The 20554-nt window shown below is 47.2% G+C and overlaps 1 protein-coding gene across 7 annotated transcripts in view; it reads right to left on the bottom strand.

The window, feature by feature from the left end:
• Positions 1-14242: 14242 nt before the first annotated feature.
• Positions 14243-20554, bottom strand: part of USP9X (ubiquitin specific peptidase 9 X-linked) — a 105227-nt gene continuing 98915 nt past the window's right edge. For all 7 annotated transcript variants that reach the window (XM_055119687.1, XM_055119688.1, XM_055119690.1 and 4 more), the window contains one exon: positions 14243-20509. In XM_055119687.1, coding sequence (XP_054975662.1) covers positions 20372-20509 — 138 coding nt within the window. In that variant the 3' untranslated portion in view covers positions 14243-20371. The remainder of the gene's footprint in view (positions 20510-20554) is intronic.

Below are 20554 nucleotides of genomic sequence, written 5' to 3'. Positions count from 1 at the left end.
GATGAACAACGGGATGACAGTGCTACAGTTATTTTATAATAACTAGGGACTGGAGAGATAGTCCAGCAGATAAGGCTCTGGTGTGTTTTTTTTTTTTAACTCAAGATTTAAGGAAACATATATTTTTTTAAACCAAGTCACCATGAATTACAAAGTTATTTATGAGTTTCAGTCCTGCAATGTTCCAACACTAATCCCTTCAACAGTGTCCACTTCCCTTTATCAATGTCCCTTGTTTCCATCCCGTCCCCTCTCTGGCAACACGGAGGGCATTTTTTTTCTTTGACTTTATCTTTTTTCTTTTTGTTTCTTTCCTTTTAGGCACTGTGGTTTACAATACTGTTGCTGCTGGTATTCTGCCTGTCCTTTTCCCTCCTTCCCTATCATTGCCCTATGGGGTCCTTTCCCCCACAGTGGCAAGATTCCTACTAAGGACCAGTTCTCTCTCTCTCTGTCTCTCCTCTGTCTCTGTCTCTGTCTCTTTCTCTCCTTTCTGGGCCACACGCACTGGTTTTGTACTTACTCCTGGCTCTTCGCTCAGGGCTCATTCCTGGCTGGTTTGGGATACCAAATGGGGTGCTGGGGATGGTCTTGGAGGGCCACGTGCAAGGCAAAGACCCTACCCGATGTACTACTGGCCCGCCCCTCTTGCTCTTCCTTTCCCTTGCCTCTTTAGAGGCTCCCTCTTTAGAGAGCAGGGCTGGTTAATATTTTAGAGCTGGTTTCCCCACCCCCGGCCCTTAATTAAACTTGGTCATTTTCTCCTTAATCTCTCCTGCGTCAATTTCATTCTTTTCCAGCACCTAGAACCCAAGGACGATCTGCTTCCTCCTCAAGAATACGTAAACAAGACCCCGTTAGGTCACAATAAATGTTTTCCCCACTCGGCTTCCCCTGGGCTCCCCGAGGCCCGGGCCTCTTCCTGAGGGGAAGGGGACAGTGGGGCAGAGGTCGGCCATGTTCATCCATTCCCCGGGAAACAGCCTTTTCTTGTTTGGTTTTTTTTTTTTTTTCCCTTGTCTTGGGGCCACACCCAGTGGTGCTCAGGGGTTTCTTTGGCCGGGACTGGGCGGATCATGTGGTGCAGGGAATTGAACCAAGGTCCTCAAACAAAGTTTAGCTCCAGCGGCTGGAACCGAAGCCTTCCCTGCAGGTTGGCTCCTCGGCGTTGCGTGGGGCCCCAAAGCACTGGCGTGGTCTCCTCTCGGCGGCTGGAAGCAGCCCCTGAGCTTCCCTAGGTGTGGCCCGAAAAGCTACACAAAAGCCGAAAACCAAACAAAAAGTTTCATAAAAGGAACGGTACATTCCCCTTTGTTTTGTGTGTTCCCTTGCTTTCACTTCAGGGGATTCCCGTCTTTCTTTCTCTAGCAGTCCCTGAATTAAAGTCATTTTCACTCCCACCCCATCCCCCATCCCCCTCTCCGCGCGCGCACACAGCACGGGCGCACGCACGCGCGCGCGCGCACACACACACGCACACACACACACACACACACACAAACCGCGCGCACACACACACAAAAACTCTTCAGCAGCGTGCAGATCCTTTCGGTAACTTGTTCAAACATCTCTGACCACGTGAGCACGTTTCACACGCTCTTCCGCCCCCCCCTCCTCCCCCGGGGCTTTATGCAAACCCGCGCGTCGGCCGGGGCGTCAGTGCGAGCGGCAGCGCTCCCGGGACCGCGCGGCGCCGGGACTCCAACCCTGGCCCCCGGCTTGCCCACTCGGAGCCGCAACCCTCTCAGCTCCCCCTCCTGGCCTGCGAGGGGGCTTCTGGGGGTCCTGCTTGACATCCGGCAGCTGTCCCGGAATACCAAGGGGCCGCCTCCCCTCCGCGTCTTCCTGTGACCTTGAACAAATTGTTTATCTCTCCGCGTCCCGCTCAAGTCCGCGCCGCCGAGTTTCCAAACACGGACAAAGGTGCCCCCTAGTGCCCACCTGGTGGCCGGCCGGTGACTGCGGCGGCCGCCAGGGGGCGCTGCACTCCCGTTCCGGCGCGGGGCCGGCCGAGCCCGCCTGTCCCGGCAGGACGCGCTTCCCCGGACGTGCCACGTTGGGCGCGATCGTGTTCCGCGCGGCCCGAGAGGAGAGCGGGGAAGCCGCGGGCCTTGCGCGGGGCGGCGGGAATCGGAACGGACGTGCTCTGGCGCCGCGGGCGCCGCATGGCAGCCGGCTGCTCCCCCTAGCGATCGCGGGGCGCCCCCCTGACGTCCCCGAGAGCAACCTCGGGGCTCGGCCGCCCCTCCCGGGCACGGTGGCTTGATTTGGGGTGTCTGGGAGGGACGCTCGGTGGGATCCCGAGCCGCAAGTTGATGGTGGGGGGCATCAGCTGCCCGCCCCGCTCCAAGTCCCCAGTCAGTGGCATTGCCCCAGCAGCTGGGGAGCCAGAAATGACGGCGCCCCCAGATTAGGAACGGCCTTGTGGCACCCTGTTTGCTCAGGCAGCTGTGGAGCTAGCTCGGGTTTGTACTAGAGTTTGGCATTTTACCCTGGGTCTAGGGGCAGGAGGGTGCTCCTGTTTCCGCAGCCTGGACAGAAGGGGGGGGGGAGGGGAGGGAGGTGAGTGGGGGGTGCACATTTGCAAAGGCACATGTGTGTGTCTGCACTTTGCACACAGGTGTACGTGCAGACCGTTCAACGGCTCAGAGCTCCAGCTGGCCTGCAGGAGCTGGGGGCCACCGGAAATCACCCGAGTGGTGCTTGGTGGCTCATGTGGCAATGGGGATCAAACTCGGGGTCTCTTGCACGCACCTCCGCCCTTTGACTTCTCTACCCAGTCCCCCTTTTTTTTTCTTTTTGGGTCACACCTAGCAATGCACAGGGGTCACTCCTGGCTCATGCACTCAGGAATCACCCCTGGCGGTGCTCAGGGGACCATATGAAATGCTGGGATTTGAACCTGGGTCGGCCGCGTGCAAGGCAAATGCCCTACCCGCTGTGCTATCACTCCAGCCCCTCCACCCAGTCCCTTTTGTGAAATCCTCAATGCTGTCTACTTCCAATCCCTGGCAACCTCCGAATCTACTTTCCTGTCTGTACGGCGTTGCTTCTCCTGTGCATCTGATATAGGCGCAGTCCTCCAATCTGTGGGTCTGTGAGTTTGGTTCTCTCACTCGGCACATTCCCCACGTTCAGCCAATGCACAAAACATATGTGTGTGTGTGTGGGGGGAGGATACTGGGAACATTGATGGTGGAGAATGGGCACTGGTGGAGGGATGCGTACTTGATCATTGTATGACTGAAATGTAAACAGGAAAGCTTATAAGTCTGTATCTGTACCTCATGGTGATTCATTTAAAAATAAAAGAAATTTTTTTTAAAAAGCGCTTGTCTCTCAGTACTTGGCTGCTTTTTCTGCCTCAATAATACTCCATTTTGGGGATGTGTTGCAATGTGTTGATCACTTTATCTTTCTGGGACAGTTGGCTGTTTACGTGTGTGTGTGTGTGTGTGTGTGTGTGTGACGCAAAACAAAATATTTTTTATTTACTGATCCTTACTTAAATGCGAGGAAAGAAATACGTGTTCAAAAGAGAATATGAATTTAAAAGCAAGCAACAGAGAGACAAGCAAGATATGTGTTCAAAGGGAGGACATGGGCCTAAGGAGCAAGCCTCTACTTTTCTTTTTTTTGGGGGGGGGGTCACACCTGGCGATGCACAGGGGTTAATCCTGGCTCTGCACTCAGGAATTACTCCTGGCGGTGCTCAGGGGACCATATGGGATGCTGGGGGTAGAACCTGGGTCGGCTGCATGCAAGGCAAACACCCTACCCACTGTGCTATTGCTCCAGCCCCCTTTTCATTTTTTTTTTAAACACTAGGTCAATTTTCACTTTGTTGTCATTGCTGGGGAAAACAAATCACTGTATCACTGTATCACTGTCATCCCATTGCTCATCGATTTGCTCGAGCAGGCACCAGTAATGTCTCCATTGTGAGACTTGTCGTTACTGTTTTTGGCATATAGAATACGCCAAGGGTAGCTTGCCAGGCTCTGCCATGCAGGTGGCATATTCTTGGTAGCTTGGTGGGCTCTCCGAGAGGGACGGAGGAATCGAACCCGGGTCAGCTGTGTGCAAGGCAAACGCCCTACCTGCTGTGCTATCGCTCCAGCCCGGGGAAAAAAATAAAAATAAAACTTTCAATTTTGTTATCCCCACTTCTCTCATTCAGCCTCATTTTGACCAGACAAGTGCTCAGAGGTTAAGGTTTGAACTTTTGGGGGGATTGCTTTTGTTTTGCTGCCATACCCAGCAGTGCTCAGGAATTATTCCTGACTCTTTGCTCAGGGATCATTCCAGGCGGTGCTCAGGCGACCATATGGGGTGCTGGGGGGTTGACTGTGTGCCAGGCGAACACCCTACCCACTGAACTATTGCTAGAGCCCTAGGTTTGAACATGATTTTTAAAACAAATTATTGCAGGAGCCAAAGCAATACTACAGTGGGTAGAGCGTTTGCAAGAATTGATCCCTGACACCTCGTATGGTCCCCTAAGCCCATCAGGAGTGATCCCTGATCACAGCCAGAAGTGAGCCCTGAGCACTGCTGGATGTGGCCCCCAATACACACACACAAAATACATAAATAAATAAACACAAAAACCCGGAATAAATGTCAAACTCTAATGGGTCTATTAAATGATTCATGAATATGGTCGCTGCTATCTAGCTAATAAGCTTTCCCCAAATGGAGGGTTTTAGAGTCAGAAAAGGGGAGATTTGTTGCAAAATAAAAAAATTATTTCCTGATCACTCTGGACAAGAACTGACTGCTCTCAATGGAAATAAAGTGGTGTACATGATAACCTTTCAGTCACTATATTGTAAACTACAATGCCTAAAAGGAGAGAGAGAGAGAGAGAGAGAGAGAGAGAGAGAGAGAGAGAGAGAGAGAGAGAAGAGAAAAGTGCCTGCCTTAGAGGCAGGCTGGGGGGGCAGTGGGAGGGAAACTGGGGATATTGGTTGTGGAAAATGTGCACGGGTGAAGAGGCAGGTGTTGGAATATTGTATGTCTGAAGCCCAATCATGGACAACTTTGTAACTGTGTGTCTCATAGTGATTCAAATTTTATTTTATTTTTTTGCTTTTTGGGTCACATCTGTCGATGCACAGGGGTTACTCCTGGCTTTGCACTCAGGAATTACTCCTGGCGGTGCTCAGGGAACTATATGGGATGCTGGGAATTGAACCCGGGTCGGCCGAGTGCAAGGTAAACGCCCTACCCGCTGTGCTATCACTCCAGCCCCGTGCTTCAATTTTTTTTTAAAGATTATTTTTGGAAGAAAAGATTTCAGGCAAAGGTGCCTTCCATCAGAGGAAGGAAAGTAGATCTTCTCTGCTCTGTTCTGCAGTGCTCAGGGGGCTGCTCTCAGGGAACCTTGCAGTGCCTGGGACCGAACCTGGGCCCTCCAGAGTGAGGAACATACACCCAATCCATTGAGCGCTCTTGCCTGCTGGGCAAGAGGGATCTTCTGGTGCAGATTACCTCTCTAGTGCTCACTGGGAAACTCCAGATTTTACAATTCCACTTTTTGGAGCAGCTGAAACTGCAATTAGGTTAGCTATGACATCTTGGTGGAGCCTGGCATGAACAACTCAATTTTGGGGCCTGCTGTTTCTATTTTTACAGGGACCAGCCTGGTGTTAGGAAACACTCTCTGGATCCCTCCTGGGAATTTTCCATTTGATTCTCTTGTCTCCTAGTATTTTCCCAGTTTTTTTTTTTTAACTTTACATTGAGAGGTCAGAGAAATATCACAGGGGTTGAGGTGCCTACCTTGCATGCAGGCGACCCCCATTTGATCCCTGATCCCACATATGGTCCCCTGAGCACCACCAGGAGAAACGTCTGCATGCAGAGCCCAGAGTAAGCACCGAGCACCGCCAGAGGTAGCCCCCCACCCCAAACAAAACAATATTTTGGAATAATGTGCAAGTATAATTGTGTTTATTAAAGTGTATAACATGATGATTTGCTGCCTGCATTCATCACAGAATGATTGCTAAGATCAAGATAATGAACCTATCCATCAGCCCACACAGTTGAGTCTGTTTCGTTGTTTCATCACCACACGCTAATGAGCACATTTGCAGCGTAGTCTCCAGCTCATGGTACAGCTCCGCCATGGAACACTGCTGGGCTCTAACAACACATTCAGTTCTGCGTTTCCCCACGACTTGGATGGAATTGGCAGGCGACGGGCGAAGCAAAGGGAAGCAGAAGGGGAAGCACAAATACCTGCTCATCTCACGCCTCTGCGGAGTACAAAGAAACACGGTAAGGGGACAGACAAAGGCTTGGGAAACAAGCCCTGCGATTCAGCCAACAGAACTGAGGCTGCCAGTGGCGGGGGCGGGGGGGGGGGGGTTGCGTGGCGGGGAGGGGGGGCGGGTGGCTGTAACTGAGAAGGGTGTATTGAAACTTTTTTTTGCGATTTGGCCCCATCTTCCCCAGCCGCGGAAAGCTTAGGAGTCTCTGACCTTAGGAATGCTGCAACACACTGGCCTGACGCTTGTAGCGTGCAGAGTGCAACATTCTACCGCTCCGTGGGACAAACTGTCCTGGGTTCGGTCTCCCGGCGCTGATGGGCCCAAAGCGGAACTCGGGGAGCTCTTGCACTGATGAGGTCCCCGGGCCCCTGGTCCGACAGGACCGGCCCGTGGAGACTGCGCAGTAGAGCCCTTGCCCACCCCTCGTCTCCTTGCGTTTCGTGACCGTACTAACCATACCCCCAAGGCGTGTCTCTGTCCTTTTCTGGGCATGCATGCCATGTATGTGCCTTGTATGTTCCTCAATTGCACACGCGCGCTATTCTCCTCATGAAAATGCATGAGCTGCCTGAAAACTACTAGAATATGTATCAGCTGTGATGTCACCCTAGCTCTGTGGGAAATCAAAGCAGATCTGTGTCTCCTTGTCTTTGCTCTGTTCTCCAGTTCTGGCGGCTGGATGTCCTTCCCGGCTCAGGTGCTTTCATGCCAATGAAGGCTAGTTTGAATGCCAGACCCAGGGACAATGGTGGTGGTGGTGGGGGAGTATTGGCACATGTGGTGCAGCAACCCTGTAGAGCCTTAAACCATGAATACCATTATAACATAACACATGGTACTTCCACTTAAAAAATAATCGACTCTCAACAATGTTCAGCTCTTCAAAACCGTATTATCGACCGCCTTCATTATAATCACCATGCCTTTATATGGAAAATTTGTACCCTTTGACCTACATCACTCCATTTCCTTCTCTCCCATTCCCCCCTCCCCCCGTTTTCTGCCTCAGGCGCTCACGGGTTCTTTTTTACTAATTAGAAATTCTATTACACGCCTAGTTTCTAGAAATGTCTATTAGTGGTGAGCACCCTTAATTTTTCCCCATGAGAACCAATTGGGGCGGGGGGAAGTGATGCTTATGAACTGCGTTTATTTTCATTCCAAAATGGAAATAGCTTTAGAGTCCCATGGGGTGGGGACGAATGTATTTCCGTGCAGGGTGGAATGCCTGTGCAATCAAGTGGATTTATGCTAATGAGCAAACTGGGCTGCTTTCCAGTTACTAAAATGTTAATATTGGGCAGAGTTGACAGCGAGTCCCCTAGAAGCAGCTTGCTAATTTTTTTTTTTACCCTAAAATTAGTTGACATGCTGAAGGCACAGATAAGTAGAAAGGCACACAACCATTTATGACCGGCAGTCGACATCATTCTCTTTCTTTGATCAGTTACATTGCTTTGGGTCCTGTGCAGGAAGCCAACTTATTACGAATCCTGACTTGTCAATTTACTAAATCGCAAACTGTACATTTCAGTTAGAACTCGAATGGTTTGGAAGATTTTTTGTTGTTGTTTGGGCCATGCCGGTCATGTTCAGGGGTCACTCGTGATTCTGCACTCAGGAATAGCTCCTGGCGGGGCTCCTGAGGACCACATGGGATGTTGGGGATCGAAGCTGGGTCAACTGCGCGCAAAGGCAAGCTCCCTACCCATGTACTAGTGCTCTGACCCTGGTTTGGAAGGTTTAACTCTCAAGGTCAGTACTCAGAATAGCTGCAGTGTTGAGTCAGGGATGTAGTTTGGAGGACTGGAGGACATGCTTGGTGGGTGGCAATCCTGGACCGGATTCCCAGTACCAGTGCAGCCCCTGAGCATCACTGGGTGTGACCAAAAGTGGCCGCGGAGAGGTAGCACAAGGGCTTGGGTGAAGGAGCTATAGGCTTGATCCCTGGAACTGCATGGTACCCTGAGCACAGCTGGGAGCGACTCCTGGGAACTGAGCTGGAAGTATCCCCCGAGTGCTATGGAGTGTCTCCCCCAAACCCAGCCAAACCAACAAACCCAACTAGCAAAGGCTTCTTAAAGGGGAAGCAGAGGGACATCACAGAGATAGGGCGCTTGCCTTGCACAAGGCAGACCCGGGTTCGATCCCCGGCACCCCATGCGGTCTCCAAACATCACCAGGAGTGATCCCTGAGCATGGAGCCAGGAATAAGCCCTGGGTAAACCCACGTGTGGCCCAGACCCACCACCCACCAAAGAATGTTTTAAAAATAAGTGCCTATATGCTATCAGGCAGAATTTTATTATTATTATTATTTTGCTTTTTGGGTCACACCTGGTGACCATATGGGATGCTGGGAATCGAACCTGGGTCGGCCGCATGCAAGGCAAATGCCCTACCCGCTGTACTATCGCTCCAGCCCCTATTATTATTTTTCAATCAGGCAGAATTTGATATACAACCCGTAACTCAAATTATTGTGTGTATTAAAACACCTGTCTACTGAATCACTCAAGTCAGTCCTCAGTGATCAAAAAGCCACAATGCAGAGAGGTGATAGGCTTGTCCTGAGGCGCCATTGACAGGTGGACATGCTTGGCTTTCCTGCCAGGGTTTGAATCCTTGAGAAAATGCTGGTAAACTCATTTAGTTGCTCCTTTCTCACGCTCCACAAAAGAGAAGGACTCTGTTTGCAAGAACTGTTTCTGCAGCAGCAGTAAATACATTCAAACAAAATTTATGCAGAAAGTCACCCCTCTTTGTTTCTCCTGCTGGCTTCCTTCAGGACAACAAGCCCATTGTAAAACCTGTTACAAAGGGGACCAGAGAGATAGACCAGCATGTGTGTGTGTGTGTGTGTGTGTGTGTAGTATTTTTTTATAACGTGTGTGTGTGTGGCTGGGTGGCTTACCTTGCACACAGCTGCCAGGGGATCCAAAATGTAAGAGTGTTAAGACTGTCCCCTAGAGAATGCCCTGCCACAGAGGCAAGGTGGGGTGGTGGGGGATGGGGTGGGGGTGGTGAGAGGGACAGTGGGATCATTGGTGGAGGTGAATGGGCACTGGTGGAGGGATGGGTAAACGATCACTGTATGAGTGAAATGCAAACACAAAAGTTCTTAAGTTTGTAACTGTACATCACAGTGATTCTCTAATAAAAAAATTCTCAACTGATAAAAAAAAAAAAGACTGTTCCCTAGAAAGGGGTATGGAGGTGTTGATACTTTATTCAAAGTATCAACAATTCTAGCTATTATTTTCCTTTAAATGTGCTTAGAAAGGTCTCCCATTTTCGGGGGGCAGGGAGAGGTTTGGGGCTACACTCAGTGGTGCTCAGGGCTTATTCCTGGCTCTGAGATCAGGGATCACTCCAAGTGTGCTGGGGTTGGGGGGCACCGTATGGGATTCTGGGCATCCCACTCAGGCAAGTGCCCTACCCACTGTTCTATCGCTCTGGCTACCCAGGGGACTCCTATTAATGATACAGTGGAGGAGAAAGAGACAGAGCACACAGATCAGGGGAGAAATGAAGTGACTTAGGAACTGCTTCTCAGTTCATGTCCTCATGATTGCAGTTTCAAGCAAGGATGCTTCTTACCCTGGCAAGACTAAACAGAATTGTCTGCCAAACTTTGACTTTCAAATTGATTTTCATTGTTCCAAAAGGACTGTAAAATTCCTGCCAGTGCAGCTTTCTCTGGCACCTGCCGATCTTGAGATTTACTAGAGGTCATGAGATGTCCAGAAGCTGGACGCTTCTTTCAGTCTATGCATTTCCAGTTTACAGAATTTGATCAGATTTTTTTCTGCTTTGACATTAAATCGGAAAGCAGAAAGGGAAAAGATGACATATTTTAAAGTACCACACACTAGGGTTCAGAGTGATAGTACAGAGCGTAGGATGGCTTGCAGGTGGGTTCGATCCCTGGCATCCCCTATGATTGATCTTCAGAGCTTCTCCAGGAACGATCCCTGAGCGCAGAGCCAGAAGTAACCCCTGAGCACCACTAGGTGTGGGCCCCCAGACAAAAACAATACAACAAGTTAGGGCTGGATAGATAGTCTAGGAGGTTAGGTACTTGCCCTGCACCACATCGGGTTCCCCGAGGAACACCGAGAGATCCCTGAAGCAGAGCCTCACCCCAAACCAGCCCACCTACGAAGCAAGAAAACAACACTGTCACTGTATCACTGTCATCCCGTTGATCATCGTTTTGCTCGAGCGGGCACCAGTAATGTCTCCATTTGTCCTAGCCCTGAGATTTTAGCAGCCTCTATTTACTCCTTTCTTCCCAGCGGTGCCGCATTGGAGGCTCTTTCAGGGTCAGGGGAATGAGACCCATCATTGTTACTGTATTTGGCATATTGAATACGCCACGGAGAGCTTGCCAGACTCTGCCGTTCGGTCTCGGTACCTTGCCAGGTTCTCTGAGAGAGAGCTAGGCTATAAGAGGTTGAGGCCGCACGCTTCCAGGAGTGTTGTTTTATAGTCTCTTGATCTTGGCCGTTGATGGGATTACACGGTGCCAGGGGCAGTTTGTGGGTGTGGTTGCTTTGCTTTTTTTTTCCTTTTTGGGTCACACCCAGGGATGCTCAGGGGTTACTCTTGGCTTTGCACTCAGGAATGACTCCTGGCGGTGCTCGGGGCACCATATGGGATGCCGGGGATGGAACCCAGGTCGGCCGTGTGCAAGGCAAACACCCTACCTGCTGTGCTATCGCCCTGGCCCCAATACATTCTCTTTCATTCACCAACATCTATTGGTGATGGATTTAGCCACTGCATCTTAATGCTGTTGTCTTGGAGAACATGTATAACCTCTGTGTATAGCGGTAACCCTGTGGGGGCAGAATTAAATAGTGAAGAGTAGCCGCCAAGCTGTGAAACACTAATAATTTCAAAGAAGTCAAGCCATATCTCTGTCCTTGAACTGGACTGTGAGTTCACTGCCCAGTGTCCCGATAAACCAAGCACTTTTTTTTGTTTCTACTATAGTCAGGGGACTGATCATATTTGCTTCCTGCAAGAAGAGGATGGCTTTTATTTATTTATTTATCTATTTTTTAATTGGGGGATCCCACCTAGCAATGCTCAGGGCTTACTCCTGGCTCTGCACTCAGGAATCACTGCTGGAGGTGCATGGGGGATCCAGCCCAGGTCAGCTGTATGTTAGGTAAGCCCCCCACCAGCCGTTCGCCTATCTCTCTGGTCCTGTTTGTAACAGCTTTATACCGGGCTTGTCCAGAAAAAAAAAAAAGCAAGAGAAAACAAAGAGGAGTGAGGGGTTCTCATAAATTTTGTTCGAACGTATTTACTGCCACTGCAAAAAGCAGTTCTTACAAAGTTATTCTCTTGCAGGGAGCCAGTTTATCAATGTCAGATCTCCTCATCCCTCTTCCGCCATTTCCAGGAGCCCTGGCCCTGGCTGCCACGGCTTGCTTGAGCCGCAGTGCTGCAAGGGGAACATCTCATGATGCAATGCTGACAGAAGGCACCAGCCCTGCTCAGAAATGCTAGAGTCATTCACAGAGCCGCTTTCCAGGTTTATTTGACCAATCGTTTTTTTTGTTTTTTTTTGTTTGTTTGTTTGTTTGTTTTTTTTTGCTTTTTGGGTCATACCCAGTGATGCACAGGGGTTACTCTTCACTCAGGAATTACTCCTGGCGTTGCTCAGGGGACCATATGGGATGCTGGGATTCGAACCCGGGTCTGCCGCATGCAAAGCAAATGCCCTACCCGCTGTGCTATTGCTCCAGCCCCCTGACCAATCTTTTTTTTTTTACCACACCCAGGATGCTCAGGTCACTCCTGGCTCTGCACTCAGGAATTACTCCTGGCCATGCTCAGGGGACCATATGGGATGCTGGGAATCGAACCCTGGTCGCTGCGTGCAAGGCAAACGCCCTACCCACTGTGCTATCACTCCAGCCCCTGACCAATCATTTAATCCAAGGAAAACAATCTCTTGGGGGTTTTAGGGTTTTATTTTTTTTGATTTGTTTGTTTTTAGTTTGGGGCCACACCCAGTGATGCTCAGGGCTTACTCCTGGCTCTGTACGCAGGAATAAGCCCTGTGCGTTGGTGGTGCTCAGGGACCCTGTAAGATGCTGGGGATCAAACCAGGGCCTGCTGCGTGCAAGGCGAACATCCTACCCACTGTACTAACGCTCAGGCCCCAGAATCTCTTTTTTTCTCTCTCCCTGCTGAGCAATCCAGAAAAGCACTGATCTGAAATTACTTCACATCTAAGATGAGGTTATTGGAGTTGGAGGGGTTGGAGGGGTTAAGGAGCTTGGTTTGCATGACCGAGGTTCAATCACTGACACCACATAGGTGCCCCTGAGCCCTGTCAAGAGTGATCCTTGAGCACAGAGCTGGGAGTAATCACTGAGTACAGCCGGATGTGGACTAAACACTGTCTCTCCATCTCTCTCTCTCTCTCTCTCTCTCTCACACACACACACACACACACACACGCACACACTCCTGTCCCTCCCCAAATATGAGTATATTTCATGGACCTCTTATTATTATGAGAAAAATGAATCTGGTACTGCTTGCAGAGACCTAGATATTTTCACCTTTACAGTCAGCCCTATTCTAAAGACAAAAGAACTATGTTGTGATATCACTGAGCAAATTAATAGGGGGGAAAATGCCCCCTGAAAATTCCCAAAGCAAACAGGAAGCAAAACTAACCATGATTGACTATCCAGGAAAAGTCCCCCCCACCCCCCTCATCCCACCGCGCCAGCATTAGCAAGAATCACTTGGTGAACTAGTCAGGTCTATGTTCCAGAAGATTCTTATTGCTAATTGCAGTCGGAAAGCCCAATTTAAACAGAAAACAACCCCAAAGCTGTGACACCCCCACAATTTCTGTGTTCTTCAAAAATGGGAGAGGCGTCTCAGCAGTACCAGAGCACCCGGCATCTGTTGCTCTAAAGCAAATCACACGTTACCAAAACATCTTGGATAAAAATAGTGTTTCTTTCTCAGATGAAAATTGCTTTTGGCTGCTCTCCCAAGCATGCTTTTTGCGAAACTCTGTGCTTTGTTTTTGCTTTTTGCTGAAGCAGGTTTATAAACAGCAGAGGCAAAAGGCACCGACTTCAAACAGATGGCTTCAAGTGCTATTTCACTTGCCATTGTTCGTTCCTGGGAACAGTGCAAAGTTGGGCTGCTGGAACTGCAAACTTCCAAGGAATGATCGTGAGTAGAATCCAAGCCCTCCAGGTGCAGTGCTGGAACTCAGTCCTTGGCTTTGTTTTTGTTTTGTCTTGTTTGGTCGGGGACACGCCCCATGTTGCTCAGGGTTTACTCTTAGGCAGACATCACTCAGGGATCACTCCTAGAGCACTCAGGGGACCAAATCTGGGCCTGGTGCATGCAAGGCAAGTGCCTTCCCCACTGTACGATCCCTCTGGCCCCAACATCAATGGACTTTTACCCATGAGTAAGAAAAGGTCCCTCTTGAGAGGTGAGCCACCTGTCACTAAGTAAATACAAGTACTTCATTGTACTTCAGTCTGTTGGTTTTCTTTTTTTTTACTTTTTGGGTCACACGCAGCGATGCACAGGGGTTACTCCTGGCTCTGCACTCAGGAATTACTCCTGGCGGTGCTCGGGGGACCATAGGGGATGCTGGGAATCGAACCTGGGTCAGCCGCATGCAAGGCAAACGCCCTACCCGCTGTGCTCTCGCTCCAGCCCCCGTCTGCATCTTCTGAAGATGCCCACCTAGATAGCATACCTGATCTTCTCATTCCAAGCAATGGGTGTATGCAACCTCGCGTTTGAGCTACCAGACATGTTAGGACAGGGCCTGGGAGATGGCCCAATGAGCTGGGGCATACACCTGACATGCACAGGGCCCTGAGTTCCATCCCTGGCACTGGATGGCCTTTTTCAGTGTTGCACCTGAATTCGCCCAAACTCAGTGAGAGCCATGGAGACCACACTGGAGAGACGGACAAGCAGCTTTATTCATCTGGCCCATACACTGCACAGTGGGTTGGGCCTGGAACCCTTGACATGTGACTCAAAGACTACCATCATATTTTTCCCCTAAAACTACATTCCAGCGTGGAGTCAAACAAAGCACTGATTAAAGCATGCAAGATTTATTCAAGCCTTGGGGCTGAGTGATAGTACAGCTGGTACTTGCCTTGCATGCAGCTGACCCGTTTAGATCCCTGGCATCCCCTATGGTCCTTCAGACCCACCAGGAGTGTTCCCTGAGCACAGAGCCAAGAGTTAAGTCCTGAGCACAGCCGGTGTGGCCCCAAAACAAACAAGCTAACAATCCCCAAACAAGCAAACATCAACAAAAAATAAAGCATTCAGGACTAACTTCAAGGAAGCATTGCGCATACTCGACAAGATAGCAGGGAAGTAAGATGAGATTAATCATGTGATTGAAAAGGGAGACAAACTTCTTTCACACGGCTCAGAGTCAGAGCATATTTTCCCGTGTCTTACCAGGGAGCCTTACCAGAGTGTCTCTGGCAAACTCCAGGGGCTAGCAAGGAGCTTCAGAGTTGAGTGAGCACAGCTGGGTGCAAAGCATGTACCTTAACTTGGCCGAACAGTACGTGGACAGTATGTGGCTAGTTTTACTGTCAGCAGTCCCAAGGTTGGTGTCTAACAGGAGCACTGTCTGCTCTGGTGCAATGTAGCCCTGGGGGCCCCCAACACAAAAACAAAAAGGAAATGTGTCAGACTAAGTGTTCAGTGTGCTTCACTGCCAGTGAGGGTGGGGGGGGGAGCCGATTATTAGTTTGTTTTTGGGAGTCGCTAAGGGCTTACTCCCAGCACTCAGAAATTACTTCTGGTGGTGTCGGAGGACCATTTGGGGTGCCAGGGATCAAAACCAGGTCAGCCACATGCAAGGCAAGCCCACTGGACCATGCTCTGGCCTCTGCCTATTAGCAGTTTTAGAGTTGTTGTCCCACCTCTGATTCAAAAAAGCGGCTCCCTAGTGGGCGATCAAGCTGCCTGGCTAAGAGCTACTCTACTGGTACACAGCGTGTCCGAAAGCACAGATGGTCTGGGCTGGAGCGATAGTGGCGCAGTTAAGGCACTTGCATGCACACAGCCAACCCAAGTTCGATCCCTGCTACTCCCTATGGTCCGCTGAGCCCACCAGGAGTGATCCCTGAGCGTAGAGCCAGGAATAAGCCTTGAACACCACTGGCTATGGCCAAGTAAACAAAGCCAGAAAGAAAAGAAAAAATGAAAATGAGGTTTTTTTTTTTTGGTAGTACTTGAAGTAACCTGTAACCCAACTTGAGGCAAACACGGTTCTTACAAGGCTTTTTGAATATAGCGTCTTTTCAGCACTATAAAACAGAACACACAGTTTGCTACTTCCATTTTTAGGTAAATTCCCATTTTTCTAAATCTCTTCAAATGATGTCCTGTATTGTGTTGGTTTAGTGTGCAAGTGTCACTGCTGGGCAGTGCTTCGGGAACCATGCAGTGACCAGGACCAAACCCGGGCTCCTGCATGCAAACCATTTAGCTCCAATCCTTTGAGCTTAGTCAAATTTGGGGGTGGGCAGGGAGATTTACACACCTAGCTGTACCAAAGGCTGATCTAGAGTCGAGGGAACTACCTTAATCCCTGTACTTTCTCTGGTCCTTCCAGATCCATTTTAGACGTAAATGGACTCTTTGGAGAAACACTAAAATGTGTTTAATACATACTGGCTTTAGAACCCATAAGCAAGGTATTAGATGCGTCACATCCGGCAATGCACAGGGGCTACTCCTGGCTTTGCACTCAGGATTCACCCCTGGAGGTGTTTAGGGGGCAATATGGGATGCTGGGAATCAAACCTGGGTCAGCCGTGTGCAAGGCAAACACCCTACCCACTGTACCATCACTCCAGCCCCACAACTATTGTGTGTGTGTGTGGTCATACCTGGTGTTCAGGGATTACTCTTGGCACTGCACAGGGATCAAACCCGGGACAGCTGTAGACAAGGCAAGCGCTCTACCTGCCCTGGCCCCATCACAACTTTAGAGGGGGACCTCGGGAGCAGTGCTCGGGGCATTGGGGGACACTCTTGGCAATTCCCGAACAACCTGGCTGGCAGTTCAAAGGGCCTACGGATGTGGTGCTGTTCAGGGACTGCAGTGAGTCGGAACGCCAGGGTCACCTTGATGGTGCTAGGGTCCCTGTGCTTCCGCAGGCTGCACTAATATGGACGGGCACACGTGTGCTCGAAACCTCTATGATATCTGGCCCAAATTCAACTTTTGAATTTTGGTCTGAATATAATTTCAGATTTAAGTTTCCTTTGACCTCAATCCCACCTGTATTACCTTTATTTAGAAATTTTCTTTTAATAAACAAAAGGGGAAACCGAAATTTAATTTATTAAGTTTTATTTCTGTATATGTGCTAAATCTTAGGAACTGTGGACAATCTTCAGTCTGTTGGCTTGTAAAGGCTGAGAAGTGTATGAACTGGGTGGTGAGATTTCCATTTAGGAATCTGGGTTAAAAAAAAAAAAACCTTCCATTTCGCAATTTTTAAAACATGGTACACCTTTCCCCTTCTTCTTATAAATTTCAAGGAAAAGTGCAAACGTAAAATAGTTATAAATACAATCGGCAGCAAGTTCTTAATACATTTAGCACTTATTGGTGATTTATCACATCCCAAACCTTACTTTCAAACACTAAACACTCATTGTAGGTGCAGGACCAATTTTGGTTGAACCCTACTATGACACCAGTACTGAATGGTTAACAAAAACTGGGGGAGCAGGTGGGGGAGAGTGTTGTTTTAGTTTCTCGGCAGTACCTTCAAACAGGAGACCAACATTGGGCACTTATAATGAAAAGGCAATTTTCTTATCCAGTTATAATTCTAAATAAGGCAGGATATATCCACCAAATTAATCACAAAATTCAGCAAAGAGTTCTTATGGGAGAACATAAGCTGGAAAAATACTATTAGAAAACTAAAGAACTATTTGGAGTAGTCATCTGAATATTCACATACTGTTGCTTTCATTTACAAATGTAATTCAAATAAAAAAGGCTGCTCGTCTTTTTAGCTACTAAGACTAAGACTACTTGTTACTTGTTCACTAATAAACGTTAATCATGAAAAAAATAGAAAACATTTTAATAATAGTTCTAAATTTGTATACATAACAGCTAGAAGACACAAGGTTGGGAAATTATCGGGAAAAATCAATGACAAAAACTCCAAATGATTAGGTTCTTATATCTGCCTCTACAATGCTGAACATGAAATTTTGGTTGGTGGAGGGCTTAGAAACAGCAGCAATATGTTTTTTTGTTTTTAAAACCAACTTGTGCACTGAAATACTTAGATCCAACAGGGCAAAAGCCCTTGTTTCATACAGATTAACCATGAAAATATTTTCAGTCTTTGTTAACAGATTCTACTGTCTTCTATAGAGGAATCATGCCACTTAGAATTCTGGGGGTACTTCTTTGAAAGGAAAACTAATGATTCTGCAACCAACATTTAAAATAGGAAATATATATGGCTCAAGAAATCAGTTGAGGGAGAATTAAATAATATTTAGGCACTTTGAAGACTTGAAGTTTAAAATGTGCCATTTATGTTCAGAAAAAGACCTCAAAATCACCACTATGTTGCTCTTACAATAACATGCATTTTAAAATTTCCGGTTATACATTAATGCTTGCTTAAGAGTTAAATATAGAAAATAATTTGCACAAACAAACAGAAACAACTCTCTTCACTTTCCCCAGTTCTAGGCCACAACACAGACCGCTCTTCCTCAGGTGGAGGGGAAAATGATTCCCAAGTCCTCTGGGCACAAGAGGACTTGTCGATTCAAAGCAACCAAGGTGGGATCTCCCTCCAAGAAGAAAAATTCACAGCCTTTTAAAATGTCAAGTTTTTCACATCTAGGAAAATCATAATTTTAAAAATTAAGTACATTCTACACTTTTGTTAAGGAGCAGAAAATATAAAATCACCTCTTGGATGGAGAGGTGGTGGTATATTTTAACACAATAGCAACAAGTCCAAATAAAGTTAACTCGCTTTCCTCGATGTTGAGGAGAAGCAGCTTGTGGAATCTTAAAGTTACGATGATCAGTTGGAATTGCAAACACTGTGTAGGACTTTTGCTCACACTTAACAAATTCAGATTAATATTCTTAAAAACAGGATCTATCTGGTGCCAAATTTTCCTATATTGCAGAAAACCTAGAAGCACAGACTGCAAATAAGATACCCAAAGCTTTACCTTAAATACCTGCCCCCTTTAATCACAAAATAACGCAATTCTCAATTCTGCTTCTGCTTTTCGTTCCAACTATAGCCTTTTTGACAAAACATTTCCCTATTAACTAAATTGTAAAAAATACAACCAAGCTTGTGCTCATTAAATATACATGTATATAAAAACATACAAAAAGTACAAGATTATGTTAGGAAACTTTTACAGTGTCAACATCCTGTTTTTTCCCTACATCTTTAGAAAGGGCCAAAGGTCAAATCTTTTCTGTGCACAAAAAGCTCAATGTGACTGAACTCCTGAAATCAGTATGTCATGCCTAGGCATGCCATGCACAGAAGTTTAGTATGTAGTCCTTAAAAAACAAAAACAAACAAAAAAAAACAACCAAAAAACCCAACAGGACAGAAAGGTAACAAAACAAAGACACCACAGGACAAGTTCTTCTTAAATCAAATACTATTTGTGATTTCGGCAAAATAAAAAGCAAAGTATTTAATAGAATAGGATGGACTGTTTGCAGGAGTATTTGGTTTTTAGACAGGTTCCCAAAAAATTACACATGTTCAAATGACCAATGTCTTTTAAATACAGTATTAACTGATGAGTTCCTTATCTTTAATTAAGTGTTCATTTCAAAATGATGATCTCAATTATGACTAACCAGTAGGTTTTTGAATTAGATCCTGCTTTTGATTGTTATCATTTTTGGAATGAAAAAGGACCTAGGACAACTGTTGCTTTCAAGTAAAATTGTGAGTGAGCAGAAACTCACGAGACATCCTGGTGCAGTGGTGCTCCCAAGGACTGTGAGATTCTGATGCCTTCAATGAACTGGGATCCAGCAGAAGGAAAATTTTAGAAAATTCACCTAGTAAACTACCAAACAAAACAAGAACACCAAATACAGCTTTCTAATATGCTTCGGACATTAGCATCTCCAATTTCTGTGTATTCCTTTTAAAATTCCCAATGCTGATACTGTCCCACCCAGAGATTCAACTGTCAGACATTAGGTAAGAGCAATGGATGTGTAACTGCTTGTTCTCATCTCTCCCCTTGCTTTCTATTTTAATTCTAGGTGTAAGAAGGAAAAGCTCGAGCAACACAGCTGTCACATCGGGACAACCATAAGTCATTATGGAAATTTTTCCTCAGTGGCTACACTAACTTGGTGTGAAGCCATGCTAAATGTTACAGCATAACTACAGCTTCAAAGTGATTAACCTAATATCAGAATAAAAAGTCAATGAAAAAGATCTAGAAACAATGTTACATCACCAATTTTCCACATCAAATAATTTAAAGGTTACCAGCCTTACATTGCTCAGAGTAAAACTGACTCCAGTGGCAAAGAATTAACATGAAACTATAGGTGTGGTGACATGGATGGGCTCTGATTTGTTACTGTTGGTGTATGTTGTGGTTTTGTAAAGGAGCTGATCCAACTGCCATCAGGCAGGCAACACTGGTTGCAGAGTGCATTGAGTATAACAAGAAAATTAACTTTTGTAGTTTTTGTATATCTGTGTGTCTCATCAAGAAAAAAGGTTCTTGCTTAAGAATTAACAGTCAAACATTAATATACTATATACACCTTTGCCATTTACACATTAGCATCAGGCCATTTATTACAAAACACTATACACTTTCCACTGCAGGCGGGTTATATATTGACAGCAAACTTCTGCAGGTAAGACAGTGAATAACTTCCCACTACTCCGTGTTGATTAGGAATAGTTGTTCTAATTTTAAATATTAGCCAGACACAGAAAAAGGTGGACAGTAAGGCCTGGGTGCACAGTCTTGATGAAACCAGCTAATGATGTACATTTTCACTGATCCTTTGTCTGAGGTGGGGATACTTCTTCACTGCCTTCATAGTTCTCTTGTGCTCGTTGGCCAGTTCTCTGAGGGTTGTTCATGTGATGCGCTGCAGGGCCAGTATATGGCTGTCCATGCACGTGGTTATTCTGGGAGAGGAAGAGAGAGCTGCCTGTTAAATCACTCTGTTGTCA

This window comes from Sorex araneus, chromosome X (assembly GCF_027595985.1).
Source record: "Sorex araneus isolate mSorAra2 chromosome X, mSorAra2.pri, whole genome shotgun sequence".
Taxonomy (NCBI): Eukaryota; Metazoa; Chordata; class Mammalia; order Eulipotyphla; family Soricidae; genus Sorex; species Sorex araneus.
This window is presented reverse-complemented; position numbering and strand designations above follow the sequence as displayed.